The sequence below is a fragment of the Polypterus senegalus genome, chromosome 10, assembly GCF_016835505.1.
Source record: "Polypterus senegalus isolate Bchr_013 chromosome 10, ASM1683550v1, whole genome shotgun sequence".
Lineage (NCBI taxonomy): Eukaryota > Metazoa > Chordata > Cladistia > Polypteriformes > Polypteridae > Polypterus > Polypterus senegalus.
Window position 1 is genome coordinate 112,151,374 of NC_053163.1, and position 20,969 is coordinate 112,172,342.

At 37.3% G+C, this 20,969-nt stretch overlaps 1 protein-coding gene across 1 annotated transcript in view; it reads left to right on the forward strand.

The window, feature by feature from the left end:
• The window catches only part of msna (moesin a), a 64,417-nt gene that overhangs the window by 25,433 nt on the left and 18,015 nt on the right, over positions 1–20,969 (forward strand). The window contains exons 3-4 of the mRNA XM_039766342.1: positions 10,961–11,056; positions 11,571–11,845. Of these exons, the coding sequence (XP_039622276.1) occupies positions 10,961–11,056; positions 11,571–11,845 (371 nt within the window). The remainder of the gene's footprint in view (positions 1–10,960; positions 11,057–11,570; positions 11,846–20,969) is intronic.

The window sequence follows — 20,969 nt, forward strand, 5'->3', positions numbered from 1 at the left end:
ACTTATAGACAATGCTCCATCACATCCAGAAGAAATGCAAATTGTTTGCGATGATATCAAGGCTATTTTTCTCCCACCAAATGTCACATCAATTTTGCAGCCAATGGACCAAAGGGTTTTGCAGGCTTTGAAACAGAATTATAGAAAAATGCTTCTTTGTAGCCTACTTGAAGATAATGAAGAGCTAACAATTTTGTATAAACTCAAGAAAATGAACATCAAAGATGTTATTTACTGGGTTGCTGAAGCTTGGGAAAACACACGCAAGGAACCCTTACAGAAGTCTTGGAAAAATCTCTGGCCTGAGCTAGAGTTTGTCCAAACAGTTTTCCCCCCCAACAAAAGAAAATTGCGAACTTCTTCAATTGGTGAAAAGAATGCCAGGTTGTGAAAATGCAGAAGAAGTGTGTGTGGAAGAGTGGACGGCCGTTGACGACTGTGGCCATAAAGAATACACAGATGAGGACATTGTGGCAGCTGTGCAGGGAACGTCAGCTGATCTCAACGCAGACGGCAGTGAGGAGGAAGTGGACGCGCCGACTGATGTTGTTCCACACACTGCTGCAGCCAGTGCCCTTGATGTCGCTTTGCGCTACGTTGAGCAACACGCCGATGCAACCCCAACAGATGTTATGTTTATGTGGCGTTGACGAAACATTGCTTCTTCAAGCCGTTTTAGTTTGTTGCATCAGAAGAAGATCACTGACTTTATCTCTTAGATAATGGTTTGCTTTTACGTTTTGTGTAAATGCTGTACAGAACATGGATTCTACATATGTGAGTAAATTCGAATTTGTTTCAATTTTAAGTAAGGCTGTATTTTGGATTTTTAGTTAGACAGCGAAAGTGAAAAAATCCTGTTCGGATTAGGCAGATTTTCAGATTAGCGGGACTGTACTGTGTGTGTATATATATATATATATATATTTATATCTATACTAATAAAAGGCAAAGCCCTCACTCACTCATTCATTCACTCACTCACTCACTGACTCATCACTAATTCTCCAACTTCCCGTGTAGGTAGAAGGCTGAAATTTGGCAGGCTCATTCCTTACAGCTTACTTACAAAAGTTGGGCAGGTTTCATTTCGAAATTCTATGCCTAATGGTCATAACTGGAAGGTATTTTTCTCCATTAACTGTAATGGAGTTGAGCTGGAAAGATGTGGGGGCGGAGTTTGTGTGACATCATCACGCCTCCCGTAATCACGTGAACTGACTGTCAAGCGCTGCGTAGAAAACCAGGAAGACCTCCAAAAGCGCTTAAGAAAACATGCATTATATAATTGAGAAGGCAGCGAAACAATAAGAAGCGAGCGAGTGACATATACTACCATATTCATGAGTGCTGCTACCTCGGAAAGAAAGCAAGGTGTAAACCTAAACTTTAAATTAAGTTCATAGACAGGCTACCGCTGGCGTTTCACATGCCCACAGGTAATGCGGGATACAAGTTTAATGAGAGGACGCAGGATATAAACGAGAGTTTTGATCACTTTGTAACTAAGTTAAAATTGTAGGTGAAGGGGTGTGCTTATGCAAATTCCGAGAGACTGTGTTTGTGGGGGATTGACAGTTAAGGTGGGTGGGGAGTCACGTCATCATCTCCCTCCCATTCATCTCATTTGCTCTGAGCTGAGCTCAGCTAACGCCGTCTTCGAAGCAACCGTCAGACTGCCACCAAATACTCACAGAAAAATCCACAAGTTAATACACACGCTGTCTCTAGAGTTTCTCCACACTGAATCCTCCAGGCACTACTTACAAAAGGTCACATTGACAATCGTGTTACGTTATTTTTAAAATCTTTCCTTTTCTTAGCACAAGCACAGCTGAGAAGCTTGATGCATGTGCTCCATAACGTTAAAAATAATGCATTTAATCACACTTTGCATTACAAGCAAAGGGAGCTTTTGTCAATGCATGATTTCCTGGTACACGATTACATTGATCAAGCGCATCCCGATTCATTTTACCCTCGCACCACCTTAGTTTGAGAAGAAGTATGAAAAATATGAGGTTAACACAGAAAAACAGATCACCAATTCAAGCTTTATGAATAATCGATTCACCATCAATAATTGTTTTGGTAAAGCCATCCTCCTTCCATTTTATAATTTTTCCGCCACTAGCCATGATTAAATGAACGGTAAAAAGTAAGAGCAAAGCGAGGGTGACTTATTTAGGCAGGCATATATATGACAGCAACACTCATGACAATGTCAATCATGTTACGTTATTATTAAAATGTTTCCTTTTCTTTTCATTACTTCTTTAACACACTACTTCTCCGCTCAGAGGCGGTATTTTGCTATATATATATATATATATATATATATATATGAATGACCTCAAAAGCGCTGAGACTTTTGATATCATGAGCGTGTCTGCAAAACTGGGGTCTCCTGCCCAGCAAAGTCGAGCAGCCAGCAGCGTGCATAGCTGTGCCGGCCTTTGAGGCGCTGACTGCGCTTCTGCCTTAAGTCAAAGTGAGCACTTTTAATTTTTTTCATCCTCCCCCTGCGCTATAGCCCAGACAAGTGCAAACACGGGACCCCTTTTCTACACCACGGCAAAATAATATTAAGGTGATTCACACTTTCTTTTGCGTATCGATTATGAGGTCCTCAGCACGGATTATGAAGACACGCACACGAGTGGAGGACTGACAGTGCCATCACAGCCGATTAATGGTGGGGGAGTCTCAACAGTCTACACAAGACCCACCGCGACTGTCCCCAAAAGGCGATCATAACGTCAGCGAACACATCTCTCTATACTATATAAAAGAAAAAGGCAACTTTCCTTTCTTTACACCTTTTTTCCTTTTATCCCAAACCAAAGCCTTTCTCTCTTAACACTGCAGAGGACACAAAACTAATTTTCTTTAAATGCCGGTAAGGCACATTACTAGAGGCACAAATTTGAACGTTCACATAGAAAATGCAATTTCAATGTACCTGTACTTCTTAAAACATTAATGTTTTACTGTTTAATAACTTATAGACTATAATTTAATATTTATCCCTTGCACTCAGTGACCAAACCTATACACACACATATAGACACATACAAACATACACACAAGTATATGTATGTGTATATATATATACACACACACACACACACACACACACACATACATACATACACACATATATATAATTTGTGTGTGTGTATGTATGTATGTGTGTGTATATATGATGTAGATAGGTATGTATGTATGTATGTATATATGTATATGTGTGTAGATATATATGTAGATATGAAGATATGTATGTATATATATATATATATATATGTATGTGTGTGTGTGTGTGTGTGTGTGTGTGTGTATATATATGACAGCAGCAATCCAAGCTGTGAGAAAACAGTAAAAAGGAGGCGTGTCAGACGTCGTGGTACATCTTCTGATGCAGCTACCGAAAACAACTTCGTGACGCTGCCGCCAAATACACAAAACAATTACTTTGACAATCGTGTTACATTATTTTTAAAATGGTTCCTTTTCTTTTCATAACTTCTTTAACACATGACATCGCTGCGAAGCGGGTATTTTGCTATATATATATATATATATCACAGCGACACTCATAACGGTGACAAAACAATTACATTGACAATCATGTTACGTTATTTTCAAAATGTTTCCTTTTCTTTCTCTTTCCTTCTTTAACACACTACTTCTCCACTGCCAAGCGCGGGTATATATATAGATATAGATATAGATATAGATAGATATATATAGATATAGATATATATAGAGATATATATATATATATAGAGATATATAGATATATAGAGATATATAGATATATAGTACATATATATATATAGTACATGTTTAAATATGCCATCCATTCAGGATTGCACCCATCACAGCAAGAATTGTGTGTGAGGCAGGAGCAAATCCTGAACGAGGCTCCAGCACATCACAGGGTGAATACGAGCAATACATACACTAGCTAGGTTAATATATCATAACAAAAGCCCACATCCTACATGACTTTGAAAGGAAACTGAAGCACGCCTGGTAAACCCACCAGAAAAACATGCAAATTAAAACAGGGAACACCCAGGACCCCTTTGCTGCAAGGCAACAGTGCAACCTCCACGCCACCGTGCCCCCACATGATTAATACATTCTTTAATGCATTTCATCGTGAAAATTATATCAAGTACTTACTTTACATTCTAAATGTTCAGGGAGCAGGAATACCATGAAATTAAGGTATTCTGTGTGCTGACTGTGCCTCCTCTTAGTGCAAGAGGAAGTCAGTTTAAGAAGCACATGACGATTAACATGGCTCGGGCAACACTTAACACAAAGCATTTAATGTGCTACATAACTTACGATGGAGTTTGAGAAAATCTAGTAAATTAAATGTTAATTTTAAGATGAAGTTTAGTTTACAATGTTCTACTTTTATGACAAATTACGACAATAAAGTCAACATGTCAACTTTAATCGTAGAAATGTCAAGAATAAAGTCAACATGACGACTTTTTTTCTCATCATAAGCGTTGAGATTAAAGTGGAAATGTCAAGAATAAAGTCAACATGTCGTTACACTATTACACAATACCCAGGTACATTACACAGTATTGAAAAAAATAGAACAAGTACAACTTGGCTTGCAGTATTATCCAGTAGTATAGAAACAGTATTCACACATTTGAACATAATGGTCCACATCCAACCTTTTAAATCCAAAGTATCTCCAGACAACAGATGTGACTCCTTTTTTCTAGCAAAAGTTCTGCTGTGTCATCATGTTCAACTTTATCGTCTGCTATAGCTTCAGTTTCGGAATGTTCTCTGTCCATTTTCACCGCGTAATACCTCCACTACTGCATGTACTCCATTGCATGCCTGTTTAGCAGTGTAACAGTGAAAAAAAGCCCCCACGCAACACCTCCACTAACACATGTAGTCTGTAGTTATTGTGATGCTCTGTGTATTCTTCGAGTATTCTTTCACGATTATCTTTGCCTCATTGTAGAGGGCCAACGGGCTGGCAATACAGTGCAGCTAAAGTGTAGGTGTGAGGGAATGCTGTACTTCAACTGTAGTGTGTTCATGAGTAGCTGAAACACCTCGTTCTCAATGGCTAAAAACAGCCCCATGTCCTTCACAATTAAAACACCAATACACCTTATTTCTTTGGTCCTTAGATTCGACATTGCAAGTGGTGTTGCAAATACATTTTACAGAGATGGCTGTCCTTTAGACAGGTGGTGACTTATATTTGTCACTGTGATGATGTGCCTGATTAAGGATGTTGGTAGTGTTTGCTGTAACAAATTTCAAAACTCAATTGCAGTGCTGGCAAATGGTCCTTGTCTTATTATCTGTTTTTGGCCATTTTCTGTTTTACTGTAAATACAAAGTGCCAGGCAGCAGACTTAAAAGACAATGGGGCATCCTCAAATCCTACTTTGCCTGACTCTGTTATTATTTATTTACATCATCAAGTTTGCGGATGATACGACGGTGCTGGGACTAATAAGCAGGGATGATGAAAGACATACAGAGATGAGGTAAAATGGCTGTCCGCATGGTGTGTAGACAACAATCTATCTCTCAATGTCGACAAGACAAAAGAGAAAATCGTGGACTTCAGAAAATCATGTCCTGCCCACATCCTGCTCAGCATCAACGGTTTAGATGTGGAGATTGTTAGGAGTACCAAGTTCCTCGGTGTGCACTTAACTGAGGAACTTACGTGGACACATAACACCTCATCATTAATCAAGAAAGCCCAGCAAAGACTACACTTCCTGAGGCGGCTGAAGCGAGCACGTCTTCCCCCTTCCATCCTCACCATGTTCTACAGAGGCACCATAGAGAGTGTCCCGACCAGCTGCATCACTGTCTGGTATGGCAACTGCAACATATCCGACCGCAAGCGCCTGCAAAGGATAGTGAAGACAGCAGAGAACATTATTGGGGTGCCTCTCCCTTCACTACAGGACATATTTTACAAACGCAGTGTCCGCAAGGCCTGCAGCATTGTGTAGGACCCCTTACACCCCTCACATGGACTTTTCACACTTCTGCCATCCAAGAGAAGATACTACAGCATCAAAGGCAAATCTGCCAGGCTGCAGGAGAGTTTTTACCCCCAAGCTGTTAGACTCCTTAACACCAGGCTTCCCCCTGGGACCTTCAACACGGCCTCAACCACCACTAAAAACAGAACTTTTAAACATGAAAACCACTGTCCTGCAAAGATGAGTGTGCATGTAGAAAAGAACTGAAAATCTCATACTGACCTTTAAGGATTTTGAACTCTTGATATCCTTATGCTATGAAACATTCTGACCTGTCATTGTTTACACACGTCTTCAACTATTATTATACACTGATAATTTCTGTATTATCTATATCTATTATTTATTTATTTATTTATTTATTATATTACATATCTTACACATCAATATTGCTGCTACTTCTTTGTCCTATCTTTGCACAATGTCTTGTCTTGTTTGTGTTTTATTTTTAAATTTTTATTCTATTTTTAATTTACTGTTTGCACATCATGATGTTACACTGTGGGCCCCGAGCTTCGCAATTTTGTCTATCAGTATACTTGTATATGGTTGAGATGACAATAAAGTTCACTTTGACTTTGATTTAGGCTACTCTGTGCTTAACCACACACACTCAAACTAAGGAAGGGGCTTTGTTAATGTATGTATGACACTGACTGGTGCCCTCTGTTGTTTTTAAAAAAAAAAAAAAAATTTAAAAACACGGGTAACTTTTTATTAGTGATTAGAGAAGCAGATTCCACATCTATGAACCATATTGTCATATTTTTGAATCACAAAATTTTGTGACAGTAAATATTGTTGCATTCCTAGCAGGAACCTTTGAAAGTTAGAAAATAAATTCTATATTTAGAATTAAGCAGATCTATAAAATCAGTGATTGTACAAAATGGATGGGTAGAGATGTGTTTGCACACCTAGAGTTGAATTTGGTAACAGCAGGTGTTAGGACTTTTGTTAGTAATTGTTATGAACAGAATATCAAGACACAGCCAAGATTTGTAGGGAGTATTGAGGTGTGCCTATCTGTTCATTGTAAGTGTACTTTGAGTTAAACTGTCTGCATTCATTGGAGTAGTTTTAGCCAAGTAAGATGTGGTTATGATGTAGATCAGTGCCTCCATTTCTGAAGTCCTGTCTTGAAAAATAAGGAATTGCTCTTCACCAATAAGGGTGGAATAAATGAATCTGCATGTGGGGTTTATATATGTTCACTGCAAGAATTGTTTTTATTGGAAGGTGTATGGGAAAGGATTAAGCTGCTTCCTCAGGATACCACTGCCCCACTGTGAACAATCATTCTTCTCTAAATAAAACATTGTCAATTAGTGTTTGAGCTGGTTGCAAGAAGAAAAGTTGACATTTTGATGAGAACAGTTTGTGGTCTAGACCAGTTTATTGATGACCGCTATATTGTTTTTAGTATAAATAGTTTCCGTATAAGGAAATCTCCAAAGTTGCCCATTTCTGCTTTCAGTCAAATGTAGATATTTGAAACAGTGTTATCTGTAATCAGAATATCCATCTCCTTATCATGAATATCCAAGCTACTTTTCACAAATGCACATTCATCTTATGTAAAAATAATAAAGAGATAGTGTGTTATGTGGTTTCCTTTGCTTTTATTTTGTTTGTGTTGTCTTAGAAAGAAAATGTAAAGTTTTTCCTAGTACATCCAGATGAGGGTCATACTTTACTTTAAAGAAAAAAACGTTAGAGAACTCTTTGGAATATTTTTGATTCCTGCATGATGTTCATGTAAGTCATAATATTACATAATGACAGTGATTGAAAAAGTAGCACCCAGAGATTTACACATTGCCATGCATACTGTGTATTATACAAATATAACTTACTGTATATTTATTAAAGGCTTAGAATGGAAATAGTGTGTGAATGCTTAGAATTAGAAAATAGTGGAATATTCCTTAACAGCAGTAGGTTCCACTGGATTTGTAGCATGCCCTCGTAATGTATTCTATGGTTTGTCTTTTGTCTCTCTGTGTCATCCTCAATGTGAACACTGTCGACGTCCAAGCACCAGTGGGGGAAAAAACCAGGCACATTGGACAGACAGCTATAAGAAGGATTTTTGTGCGGTATGGTGTGTTGCAGTAATTTACAGGGGGAGTTGCTATAATAAATGGACACCACGTAATTTATAGTTGAAAAGATGCGCAAAAAGGGAGGAGAAGGGAACACAAGACTGAGCAGTGCTTGTGGTTGAGAATACAAACGTAGTCTGTCCGCGGCCAGACAGGAGATTTCCTCTCTTGAGGGTCTAAGCCCTTTACAGTTTGGAGGTGGACACCATGAAGACTTCATCAGCCGATGCACACTAGAATAACAATGGGTGGGACGGTTGAGGGCTTAGATTGTTTGAACTGAAAGCAATCTTTATTTTTCTGGGATTGTGCATTTTGGAGACTCTGCAAAAAAGAGAAAGATGTTGAAGAACTCCATTTAATTTAAGAAGTGACAGAATTGTGTCGACTTTGTGCGTTGCCTGTGGTCAAAGAGTTTTTCCTTTCATGTTATTGTGTACTGTGTGTGTGTGTGTGTGTGTGTGTGTGTTGGTTGGTTGGTTGGGTTGTTTACAGGTTCAGTTATTTCCATTTATGTTTGTGTGTTTTGATATAATTGATGTAATACATTTGTATCTTTGATGCTCTGTCATTTTATTGATATTATTATAATTATATTATTTAATATCAATATCACAGGAAGGGTTCCAAGGGTGGTTTAGGGTTGACCTGCTATCTGGATCAAATATATCACCAAAATCATGGTGACTTAATAGTGGTATCATTGGGAAAGGGCAGAGTGTTACATATTCCCAATTGCTCTGACTGATGATCAGCCCCATGAAGCATATATGACACAAACAAGAACAAAAAATATATTGGGCTGTATGACCTCCAGACAAAAGCTTTGGTAGCTCTGAAGTGCAATCAAGGTCCAGATAGGAGCTCTGTCCTGCAGTGTGCTGTTTCCCAAATGAGACATCACCTTCTAGGAGCACCTCAGTCTTGTAGGCCTCAGAGTGAAAGGGGTAAAGTAGTTGCCCTCACTGGGCATCTTTATGGAGCTGTGGGTGGAAAAGGAGACAATACTGTCAGCGACAGTGCCCCATCGTGTCCTGGGGTGGTAGTGCTTACCTCTGATGAGCCGAGAATGTGACAAAGTATTTTGGACAATCCTTTTTTCCAGATCTGTAACAGTTAATTTATTTTCTGGAATATCTTGTATTTCTATAGGTTTGAGGTCTAACAGATGTACAGGTAGTCTCTTGTGTTTTCTTTAACATCTTGGATTTCTGATTAGCACTAAACACATTCACCAAATTATTCAACATTTTGATCTTTCCGTAGAATGTTGTCCTCATAATGTTATATACATTCATGGGTGTTTATCAATATGATACAGGAAGAATTTTTTTTGGGAGAGCAGTGTGTGACAGTGCAGGTTATCTCCATGCTACATGTTCCCTCAAGGAGCCTTTCCGCCACTGCTGATAAGGTACCTGAGGGATGAGTCAGTGATGAGGACACAACACACAATTCAAGGGGAAGATGTACAAGTGCTCCAGTGCATTTGTTAACAGCAATTCAAAACAGTGCAGTACAAAATGTCCTTCGTCAAATAAATAAATAATTTATAAAATAAAAAGGTGCTGGTAAAGATGTAAAGTTCCAATAAATAAATCCATTAAAATGAGGTTAAAACGAACACAGTTCAGGATGCTATCCTTAGGACACAGCTATCCTACAGGCACTGCCATCCTTCTGCGGGTTCAGGTCCCTGCTGCTCCGTGGCTACAACAGGTCACCCCAATCCAGACCGAAGGCTCGGGTCCCCAAAGGCCATGGCGCTCATAATGGGGCACCAAGTCTGAGCCTTGCCAGCCCCCACTGCCTTCCTGGACTTCTGCGGTGAGCAGCATGCCTCTTGGTCACTCCAGCTCTCTGAATTTCTCACATGGAGCGATCCACCTCCACAGCCCCTGTGTGTTACCAGCCACACCCTTGACACATTCTCCTCACAGCTGCCTGCCTCCTTGTTTGCTCTCTTTCTCTCTGTCTTGCTCCTGCTCCTGCACCGGCTCTCTTTTACATCTTCCTGCCTGCTTCTCTTTCCTCCTTTTAACCTCTGTTCTGCTCCCTTCACTATATTTCTTCTTCCTTTTTATATGCTGGAGTGAGTTGCAGGTGCGATTGACCAGTTGCCACCTCAGGATAATAAAGACGCAATCTGACTGCACACATGTGTTAGCCAGGCAATGCACAGTCAGCCAACCACCTTGCAACAACTATGAGACAAACTGCCATCTTTGCAGATCGCTTGCACCTGTTCCACTCCCCAGTGTGAGCAGGTGCATTATTTATCTGTTCAAAAAAATGAGCCCCTACTTCTTAAGCTGTGGACCTGCCCTTCCATACAGTGTCTTTTTTTATTGGTAGCTTATGGACACAGTTCTTGTCAAATGCAACTGCTGTTATAGTGCTGTTTGCAGGATGAATATTTCTGCGGAGACCAGCAGTGGCAGTACTTAGACCTAACTGTGGAGTGATGGAGTCCCATGTCTTTAGAACTTTTTTGTCGCCCATTTCAGTTTTATAAACTTGGAACAACTCTTCATAAATGTTGCATAATAACATTTTTGGAGTCATTAATGTAGAAACCATGAATATTCTCAAAACATTTTTTCTGATCTTTTTTTTTTCCACAAATGTGCATTTTATTCTTACGTTGTCTTGAATGATTTTGGACCTGCACATGTACAATAAAATAGTGCAATGCTGTTGTGTTCAGTTTGTAGATCTGAAGGTTTAAGCATCTTTAGAATGTTAATTCTATTAGCGTCCGCCTAACTCACTGCTATATCCCCTGTGTATTGGTTTCAGGTTGTCAAAACTATTGGGTTACGAGAAGTCTGGTTTTTTGGGCTTCAATATCAAGACACCAAGAATTTATCTACATGGCTAAAACTGAATAAAAAGGTAAGTATGCCTTTTTGTGATGTGTTTAGGCAATTTTAGCAGAGAGTAAAAAAACATTTCTTCTAATATAGTCGTCTTCTCATAAGGAAAACAATTTTGGCTTCATTACATAATGTGGTGGTCTTTATTTATCATTAGATATATGTAATAGAAAATAACAGATGCATTTCACTTGTTATTAGTGAAGCAACATTCTGTCAGGCATTACTGCTGAAAGCAGTTTATAAAAAGAAGGCTGACATACCTTTTTATTAGAGAAAACACTGGTACAAAATTTACTATTGTACATAAATATTAGAGTAAATAATACCACATGAAAATTGCATGAGGAGAGCTTGTGTTAAATAATGTGAAACCTGCTAGATTAGGTGTTAAATTTACTTTATGAATCTTAGTCTTAACAGAAGTGTTAGAAAACATTTGAGGACATATCTCCAATACCAAAGTAAATTCCTATGCTGCTTCATTATCAGGAAACTTATTAGTATCTGTTTTTTTATCTGTTTAATATCAGGTAACAGCTCAAGACGTTCGCAAGGAAAGTCCTCTTCTGTTCAAATTCAGGGCTAAATTCTACCCTGAAGATGTTTCTGAAGAGCTCATTCAGGATATCACACAACGCCTGTTTTTTCTTCAAGTCAAGGAGGGTATTCTTAATGATGATATCTACTGCCCCCCTGAGACAGCTGTTCTGCTTGCATCCTATGCCGTTCAGGCAAAATACGGTGACTTCAACAAAGATGTTCACAAGGCTGGCTACCTTGCCAATGACAAACTGCTACCACAAAGGTAAGCAATGCCTTTGCTTTGTTTATTGTGCCTACTCATCAGAGTTTATATCTGAAACACTAATGTCGATGTGTGATGGGGATATCATCAAAAAAGATGCGTTTCAGCAAAATATGTAAAGGATGTTTAAGGAAGGGCGGCACGGTGGCGCAGTGGATAGGGCTGCTGCCTCGCAGTTAGGAGACCCGGGTTTGCTTCCCGGGTCCTCCCTGCATGGAGTTTGCATGTTCTTACCATGTCTGCATGTATTTAGTGTGAAATCATTTTGACTTTCTTTATCTTAACAGTTGAATATTTCCTTTGGACTCTTTTTTTTGTGCACTTTTTTTTTCTTTTTTTCTTTTCTTCTGACCAGCTTGTTTTGCTTATTATATTCATATTTGCTGTATCTTTTATTATTTTGAACCAGATGAAAACCTTGATTGTGTAGATGCAATACATGATGGACTAGTGCTACATCCAATTTTGGGTCCTGTCATTAACACAGTACTATTGAGAGAAGCTTCAGCCCCCTAACCAATACTGGATTAGGCAGTTTCATTGGTGGATGAATATTTTGTATGCTTCTATTCATATAAAGATATTTAAAAGTTAACCAAATGCCTCCTTAAGAAATGTTACACAATGTGCTGAAAAATGGCTGTCAGTTACTATACCAAGTTTTTCTTTTTGCCATAATCAGCTGTAATGGTGTATCCTGATGTACAGTCCTGTATACAGAAACATACATTTTTTGTGTATTTTTAATTTTCCAGATTGTGCATGCTGTACAACAAGAAGAGTATAATTTAAATGCTTAAAGGTTTTTATATTTTGCCTCTGTATCATAAGAGAGGGTAGCTTTGTGGAAGCATAATATCACTGTCTCAGAATGAGTGGAATGAGTTTGTGCTGCTTAACTTGCAGCCATTTGCATTGGGAGCTTGAAATTGAATGAATTCCTGCAGTGCAGCTAGTTATATTAAACCTCCATGGTAGAAGTAAAATGCAGGGATTTGTAGATTTACAAGGACCAAAAAGTGGAATAGAAAGGAGATTAACGGAAAGGTTCTGCTTTATGGTAGTGAACAATGTTACAGGCAGTGTGGTACAGTGGTTAAGGCTTTGAACCTCAAACCATGAGGTTGTGTGTCCTAGTCCCACCACTGACTCTGAGCAAGTCACTTCATCTGACTGTGCTCCAATTGGGGGCAAAAAACAAAAGAAATGTAACCATTTTTATTTCAAATGTTGTAAGTTGGTAAAACTGTCTGCCAAATAAATAAATGTACTATTTAAATGGAAACTTCATTCAAACATGAGAGATAATAACTGTTGATTGGGAAAATAAGGTAGTTTACGAAGTTTGACTACCAGAAGGTCAAGAATGCTGTTCAGCAGGTCAAACAAAGTAAAGAATTTATGAATGATCGATTGGCTGCTGGTCTAAATAGGCAATTTTTGACTAAAAAGGTCAGTTAAAAAGCTGATCACAAAAAAACAATATTTTCAGGCCCTGCTTTTCTAAGCTTTACCATAACTTAGTTGCAGTGCTCCTTTATACAAAGTATTACAGTAGTTGAGCCAAATCATCTTTTTTTCTTTTGCAGCAAACTCCCTGCTGTGTAAACAGAGAGCAACAAGTGGATGCTTGTTTTGTCAGTGAGCAAGAGGTGATTTGGATATTAGCCTTTACATTAAATAAAGTGGAGTAATAAACTGAAAAAAGGAATCAGAGAAGTTGTTGTGCAGTTAGACAAATGGCAAGAAAAGTTACTTAAGGAATTCAGGAATATGCAATATGTGTGTGTGTGTGTGTGTGTGTCAGGACAAACTTTAAAAATCAATAAAAAAATAGGTATCGCTAGTTAAGTGGAGGCAAGGTACAGTCCAAAACGTGGCCAGAGGTAGACCGATTTGAATGGAGGCTGGCGCTTGAGTGAGGAGGGCCCTGCCCGGCTCTCCACTCCTGACATTATGCTTCTCCCTCCCCTTGGCCCATAGCCTCTGTCTTGGATTAGCATGAATATATCACTCCTGCAAGCGAAATTATGATACTTAGTTCGATGAGTGAAGGCACAAAATCAACCTTAATGTTCAAGCAAATTATAGAAAAAAGATCTAAATTAGTTAAGTAGTTTTCTCAAGAAATGCGGACAGACAGATAGACAGATGCTGGATTAAAGAATATGACAGCTTATAAATGTGAGAAGTTTTTTTTTTTTCTTTTATGCCATATTTATTATGGATAAATATTCCTGTACATATTTTATTAAAGAATTTATTTTAGCATTTTATGGTCACTGTAAGTCTACAGAATTTCATTCTGTTAATAAAAAATGAACAGTTTAGTGTAAAAAATGTTTTAAGGGGTAAAGGAAAAAACAATCGGAATTGGTTTTATAGTCATCTGATCATGTAACATGAAATCGTTGACCAGTATCTGCCTTAAAAATCCTGATCAGAGCATCCCTAGTAAAGATCCCTAAACACCTAAATAACATGTCTCTTAAAAACTAAATCACTAAATCAAAGAAATCAGGAATACCAAGCCACTATCAAATAATACCAATACATGTGACTGATAATAAATGTTGTTGCTATATAGAATATGGTTGTGGTCATGATATTAAAATACAAAATGGTAGCAGCTAAAAGCAACCCCAACAAAGTAGCACTGCTATGCTATCAGTAAGAAAACAATAAAAAATAATAGTTCAAGAAATATATAACCAAAATGAAAAAAGTATGATGAGATATTGAGTAAACAAATTTAATATATGTAAAAGAGCCCCGCTCCCAAGTTACTGGCTCTGAACGTGATAGTCTGGTGTACTATAGTGTCACTAGTGAAACTGTTGTAAAAGACTTTTAATGTCTATCAGGTACCCATGAGTGATATTAATGTCTGTGCCTTTTTAGAGTGCACCAGATACAGTACATTAAAATATTTTCTCCTAAATCTATTTTTTGTATTTCATATTTCTGATACCCATTGTGATGCCTCGTGTGCCTGCAGCCTTGGCATTGCCCACTTCCCAGGGCATTTATTATGATGACTGAAGGTGGACAAGGGCGATGGAGTAAACAAATGCAAGACTTACTATTGAAAAGAATAACCATTTGTTTAAAATTGAGAAATTAATAAAGTGATTTGCAAAACAGGGCAATAAATAAATAGTTTAAAAAATAATCTGTAACACTGTGCCATAAAACCAATAAAGTGTTCCAGGGCATTTAAAATGTATGATTTTGTATAAGTTAAAATCCAAGTTGGAGAGGTAAAATCCCCTCATCAGTCCCTCAAACTCTTCCTTTTTCCTTGTCGGGACCCATGGGTATCCCACGAACACAGCATCCAATTGATCAGCCACCTCATCCCATACCTGGGGACTCAGAGCTATCAATTCTGTGTATCACCACAACTCCCACGGTCTACTTTCCCAGATGCCTCGGTTTACTTTCCCAGATGCCTCTATGTCAGTACCCCATAATTCCATCAGCTTCTGTGACATCTTTCTCCCTGTAGCTAGCTCCTCATTTCAGCCAGTCAACTGTCAAGAGTACAACTATCTCTCAGAGCTGACCCAGCCCTCTGTTCTACTCTCCATAAACTAATCAGCAATCAGGATGCAATTCAGCTTGTCCTTCTCCATTTAACTCTCCCACAAAAGGTGTTTACTTTCTTTCCCAGTTTCTTTGTTCTTTTTCATTCTGTTTTCTCCCTATTGTAGTAACCTCATTCCCTTTTATTCTAAAATAGCACTCATCTGGTGCCAATTGGTTGCCACACTTCTGTACTGGCATGTGTGCTTCCTGTATCAACACAGCTAAAATGTGATGTGATGCTACTAAACAGTATTAACAATTAAAATCATTAACACCCTATACTTGTTTCATGACACCCATCAACATGAACTGGTGGCGGAGTTGAAACCCATCAACTAAATCTGAATCATGTTGTGTTGGATGAAGCCTGAAATCATTAAGGAGAGCTAACTCATAATGGTAGTAGTATACTGGTCCAACTTTCTTTACAAAAGTGTGCAGCTTAATATAATGTGGAGCCAATTTTTGGGATAGCGCCCTCAATTGGATGTCTTGCAAAATGAGCTACAACTTCTATACAGCTTTAAATGCTGGGGCAACCTTTCTCTTTATACTGAAATAAAGTTTATCAGATGTTTCTGCTATCAATAGATTCTCCTGAGCCAGTGTTAACTTGTCTTTTAATATATATGATGAAATCAGTTAAGCTTGGAATAGAAGCTGATACTCTGTCTTTGGGGAGCAAAGTGGGTTTAAACCCATTAAACTTTTTAAAGGGAAACATTCCACCATACCACCATTTTGTGTATTTTCTTGTTGGCAACTGTGACCTGCTTGCTATCATTTGGTTTCCAGAAATGGGACTTGTAACACCGTTGTTAAATGTATGAAATATGGTGGGGCCCTCTTCCCCACATAAAATTTCTGTATTATTTTTTTAAAGATTCACATGTGATTAGGTATTCTTTTGATATTTTAACTTTTGCATGGCTTCTTTGACTTTGATTTTTTTTAACGTACAGTAGTATACAGTATTATACTTTGATATTTTGTCAGTCTTTAGAGTCTTTTGGCTTTGACCTTTTCCCATTTAAAATTAGTATTTTTTTCCTCCCATCTCTTGATCCTATCCTTTTTCTTGCTCTACCTGTACTGGCAAAACATAAATTTGGACCTGATTTAAAATGAGTGACCTTAAGATGAAGATCATTTTTGCACCAATAAAGCTAATTCATAAATATATAAGAGCTCTTTAAAATAATTTTAATGATATAATGACATGTGTCCAGCAGATCATTTTTTAAATTGGTGCCCTTCAACAGTGATGGATGCTTTGTCTAACAACATTCCTTAGACTGGTAGTGTGGATAGGAAGACATTAAACTCTCACCCTGTTACTTTTTTTGGAAATTTAAAGAAATGGAGGGGATTTTTAAACCAGTCATGTCTGGTATTTGTCCAGTAACCCCAGGCATATTCTACAGATCTTTCTCAAGTTGCTTTTATAATCTCCTTGTTAGATGTTAAGCCTCTGGAGTGGGTTTCCCTTCTCAATAAATCAAAGCACCTATGTTGTTATTCATTTAGCTTTTATTTTATTTTTTCAATCAAAGCTGTTCTTGGTCAGCCTGTTCAGGAGAGGTGTAGCCATTAAAAGGCTGCTGAAGTCTAAGGAAAACAATAAATCTATTAATTACTACATTGTGACTTTTAAAACTGTTGCTGTAGATGTGGGACAGAAGAGTCTATTTTTGTTTTTTAAACAAATTTTTGAATAACTTGAAGGTGAGCTAACCACCATGCCACCACCCCCTAAATACTGACAGTACATGTGACTGATTATAAATGTCATCTTTTATCACATTTATCACAGGTTGCCATGAATCTGTAACACATATCTACAAGTATCACTACTCAAATTTCCCCACTGATTCCAAAGACACTATATACAATTATACACTTACGAAAAATAACTATTCGCATAAAAGGAGCTTGAAGACATATTCCTTTTAAGCAAGGTTTCAGGTCACATAGTTTCTTCTTGTCCATAATTACTAGAAAAGTAGAGCACGCACCCTATGTTAGTGTTGGTGGAATGGGCAGCTGCATTCAAACCCTAACTGAAAATTGTTTAGTGTTCCCTGTAACCATTATGTTCTGATATGTACAGAAACAAATTAATTTTAGATTTGCCTGTAAATCTCTTTTGCTTTTATTGACTCCAGTACTGCTGAGGACTTTATCAGCTCAGCATAATTATATACTGTGTTCTCTCAAGATTAATGAAGTTCTTTTGAGCTTCAGGCCTCAAGTATTTTCAGTAAATGGTAGCTCCATAGGCAATAGGTTTTTGACATTTGTTTCTCCTCTTATCGATCTCCAGTTTGTGAATCTGCATTTACAATAAAATCTTTTTTTTGGTATCAATAGTTCAGGCATTGTCTTCCAGTACCTTTTTGGTATTCCTGTTGGGTACACAGCCCACAAATTAACATTTTTTAATAATGAGATTGAATCTTGGGAAGCTAATTGTTTAAAACATTTTTTTAAATATCTGTTAAATGCAGTACATCAAATATATGTATATAATTTCTTATAAGGATTATGATTATATCATAGACATTTTATCATGGGCACCCTTGCCAGAATATACACAATACTATTTTAAAACATTTTTTTAAATATCTGTTTTTTTTTTCTTTGTACAAAAGGAAGATGGTATTTATCCGTATATTACTGCATTATATGTTTATATGGCCATCTTAGTTGCAGAGAGTTAAAGAAATATTGTCATCGATGGCAATTTTATTATCTATTTCATTTTTATTAAACCAAGTCACAGGTTTTACTGTCTACTAAGTACAACCTTAGAAGTACCTATAGTTTGTGTATTAAAGTCTTCCATTTATCTCATTTTCTTAACAGCACCATGAGGTGCTATTGAGAGGCTTAAATAAAGAAAGAGAATTAGGAGACTCCCTCCCTCAGCCGTATGCTTCCCTAGTTCACTGGGTTGCAGCATCTATTTTCACTGATCTCCCATATGGACGCCTACAGGGCTGGCACTGGGAGCTGCTGGGGGTTGTGGTCAGAAGACTCCCCTGTTCTGTGGAAGTTCGGTGTGACCTGGAAGTGCTTCCTGAAGGTAGTACTGTTGCACAAGAAGTATTCTCTGGTCCAGTCTGAAAATACAGTTGCATCAAGTATTTTTGTGAGATCACCCTGAAATGTGAATGCAGCCCAAGAAAGCATTTTTAATAGCCTACTGTTGATCCGTTTTCTATGTGAAGCCCCCTAGTACTTAAATTTAAAATGGTGGAAATGATGATCTATTGTTTCTGTTATTTTTTTTTTAAAAAAAAATAGCATTTTTAATAGCCTACTGTTGATTAGTTTCCCATGTGAGGTGCACACATGTAACTAGTTTGATGTTAATTGATATTTAACCTTGAGGCTGGTATTGATGATGGGATCAGCAGCATTGATGTCTCTAACTAGTCTTTACTTTCCTCCATTTTATGGTTACAAGGAACTGTACATTTGTTAATACCAAACTGGGCATCAGCAGCTGCCAAAATTGTGGAATGAAGTGTATCTAACACCTTTATATTCTCACTAAGCTGCATCACTGACTTTGCACACTTTCGGAGCATAATGGCAACACAAAACTTGATTTTTTTATGAAAAACAATAGAAATATGCAACAAATGCACAGGGAGCTAGTTACGCTACAGCAACAGGGTGATCAAGACCACTGAAGCACCTAGCAAGATATTAGCTGCTCCCCCAGATTGCAAACATTGCACTTATAATCTTTTTTCCTCTAATGCTTATAACCAAAAAGCCGGCAAAAGTATGTGGTTACCAATGTGAAAAGTAAAACTGAAGATTACTAATAAAACTGCAAGTATTTGAGGATGCGAAAGATAAATGGCAATGCACTAAACTGTGTATACGCTGGGTGGTCATGCGCTACCTAGAAGGATCATGTTTTTGAACAAGGGATACAGCAAAGAATTTTTTTGCAAATGAGAAGTTGCTGTCTGGAAGTATTTTGAGTAGTGCACTGTTAATAACAAGAGAGTGCATAATTAATGACCCAGGTTAGATAGGTAGAACTCAATTTAAAGGAAAGCAGCCAGTGAGTTAAAAAACTCTTAAAACTGCTTTCATAAAGAAGTTAATTAAGAGGCTGAGGACTGAGACATACTGACAAAAACCACACACATATAAAAAAATGAAAATGAAATGCTTCCTTTGTCAAAAGACCAATTTTGCTTGTGTAGAAAGCTGTTTTTTGATCTTCTTAGTTGATCTCATACAAAAAGACAGAAAATGCACTAATACAGCTACATATTGAACATCTAGAACATTGTATAAATGACCTGCCTTCATAACATACTGCGAAGTGCTTGAATTGAACTGTAGAATGCTCAACATTGCCAAAATAAACAGCTCATTCCATGAACAGATAGACAATACATGTGATACACATTATAAAACATTTAGAATATAACTTTCTGTATAGATAGGTGGATCAAAAAAGTGGGCTCCTGATTTATTTTATGTTCAAATCTACATTTTTTATCAGCTCCTTTGCTTTGTAGGAAAACTACATTTCTTAATTTTTATTGAATAGCAATTTTGAAGTTAAATGAAAAGTACAGTTCTGTGATTTTCTAACAATAAGAACTAGTTGAGATAAGTTACCTAAAATATAAAAGGTCAAAAGTTCATAAACTAAACCTAAACTACAGTAACAGTTGAAAATAATGTTAAAAGTGGAACTCGAATAGCCTTAGTTCAAAACTACCAACAGCCCAGTTTAATGAGGATTTACAGAGGCACAGTAATTCACCATCAAGACTCTTCTTTGTCAAGAGAGTTGCTAATAGCTACGGCTGTAACTCATATGTTTCTATTTACTCTTTGACTTAACTGCTATTGTTTATCTGAGAGATTTGTCGTGTGTTTGGCTTTTTCATAGGCATATGTGATAATGTGGTATTACTGACATATGAAGAACAAATGCAAACATGATTTTTACATGTTATTGTGGTTAGATAATTTGTGCATTATCTAGCTTCTCTTTCTCTTCTTTGAAAGAGAATATGGCAGAGGATCCTAATTCAAAAAAATTTAGGGTAATGTGAACCTCACAAAAACTTTTTTATATGTACACAGGAGATAAAAGTCAGGTATGTATGATGTTTAGTTTTACTACAGCCGAGATTCTATTCTCTGCTTGAGTAGAATTATACATTGTAGTCCATTATCAAGTTTTTCTGCCCCAATTCCTTATGTCTTCAACACACAATAGTTTTTACTTTAGAAGGGATTAAGCTATTGCTCAGAGACCACAATGCCATTTTGTTCAGGTATGTATAATCACTCAATCTTGTTTGAATTGTCTGGGTAATTACATAAGAAAAAGATAAACTTGTATAATATATGTAATGAAATGTTTAACAAATGTATAAATGAAACAAAATTCAGTTTAATTTTCAGTGTTGTGAAAATGTTGAACTATGTTGCTCCTGTAGTTTTTTACTTTTATTTCTAGTACAGAAAGCTGCTGTTTGTTGTATGGGTGCAG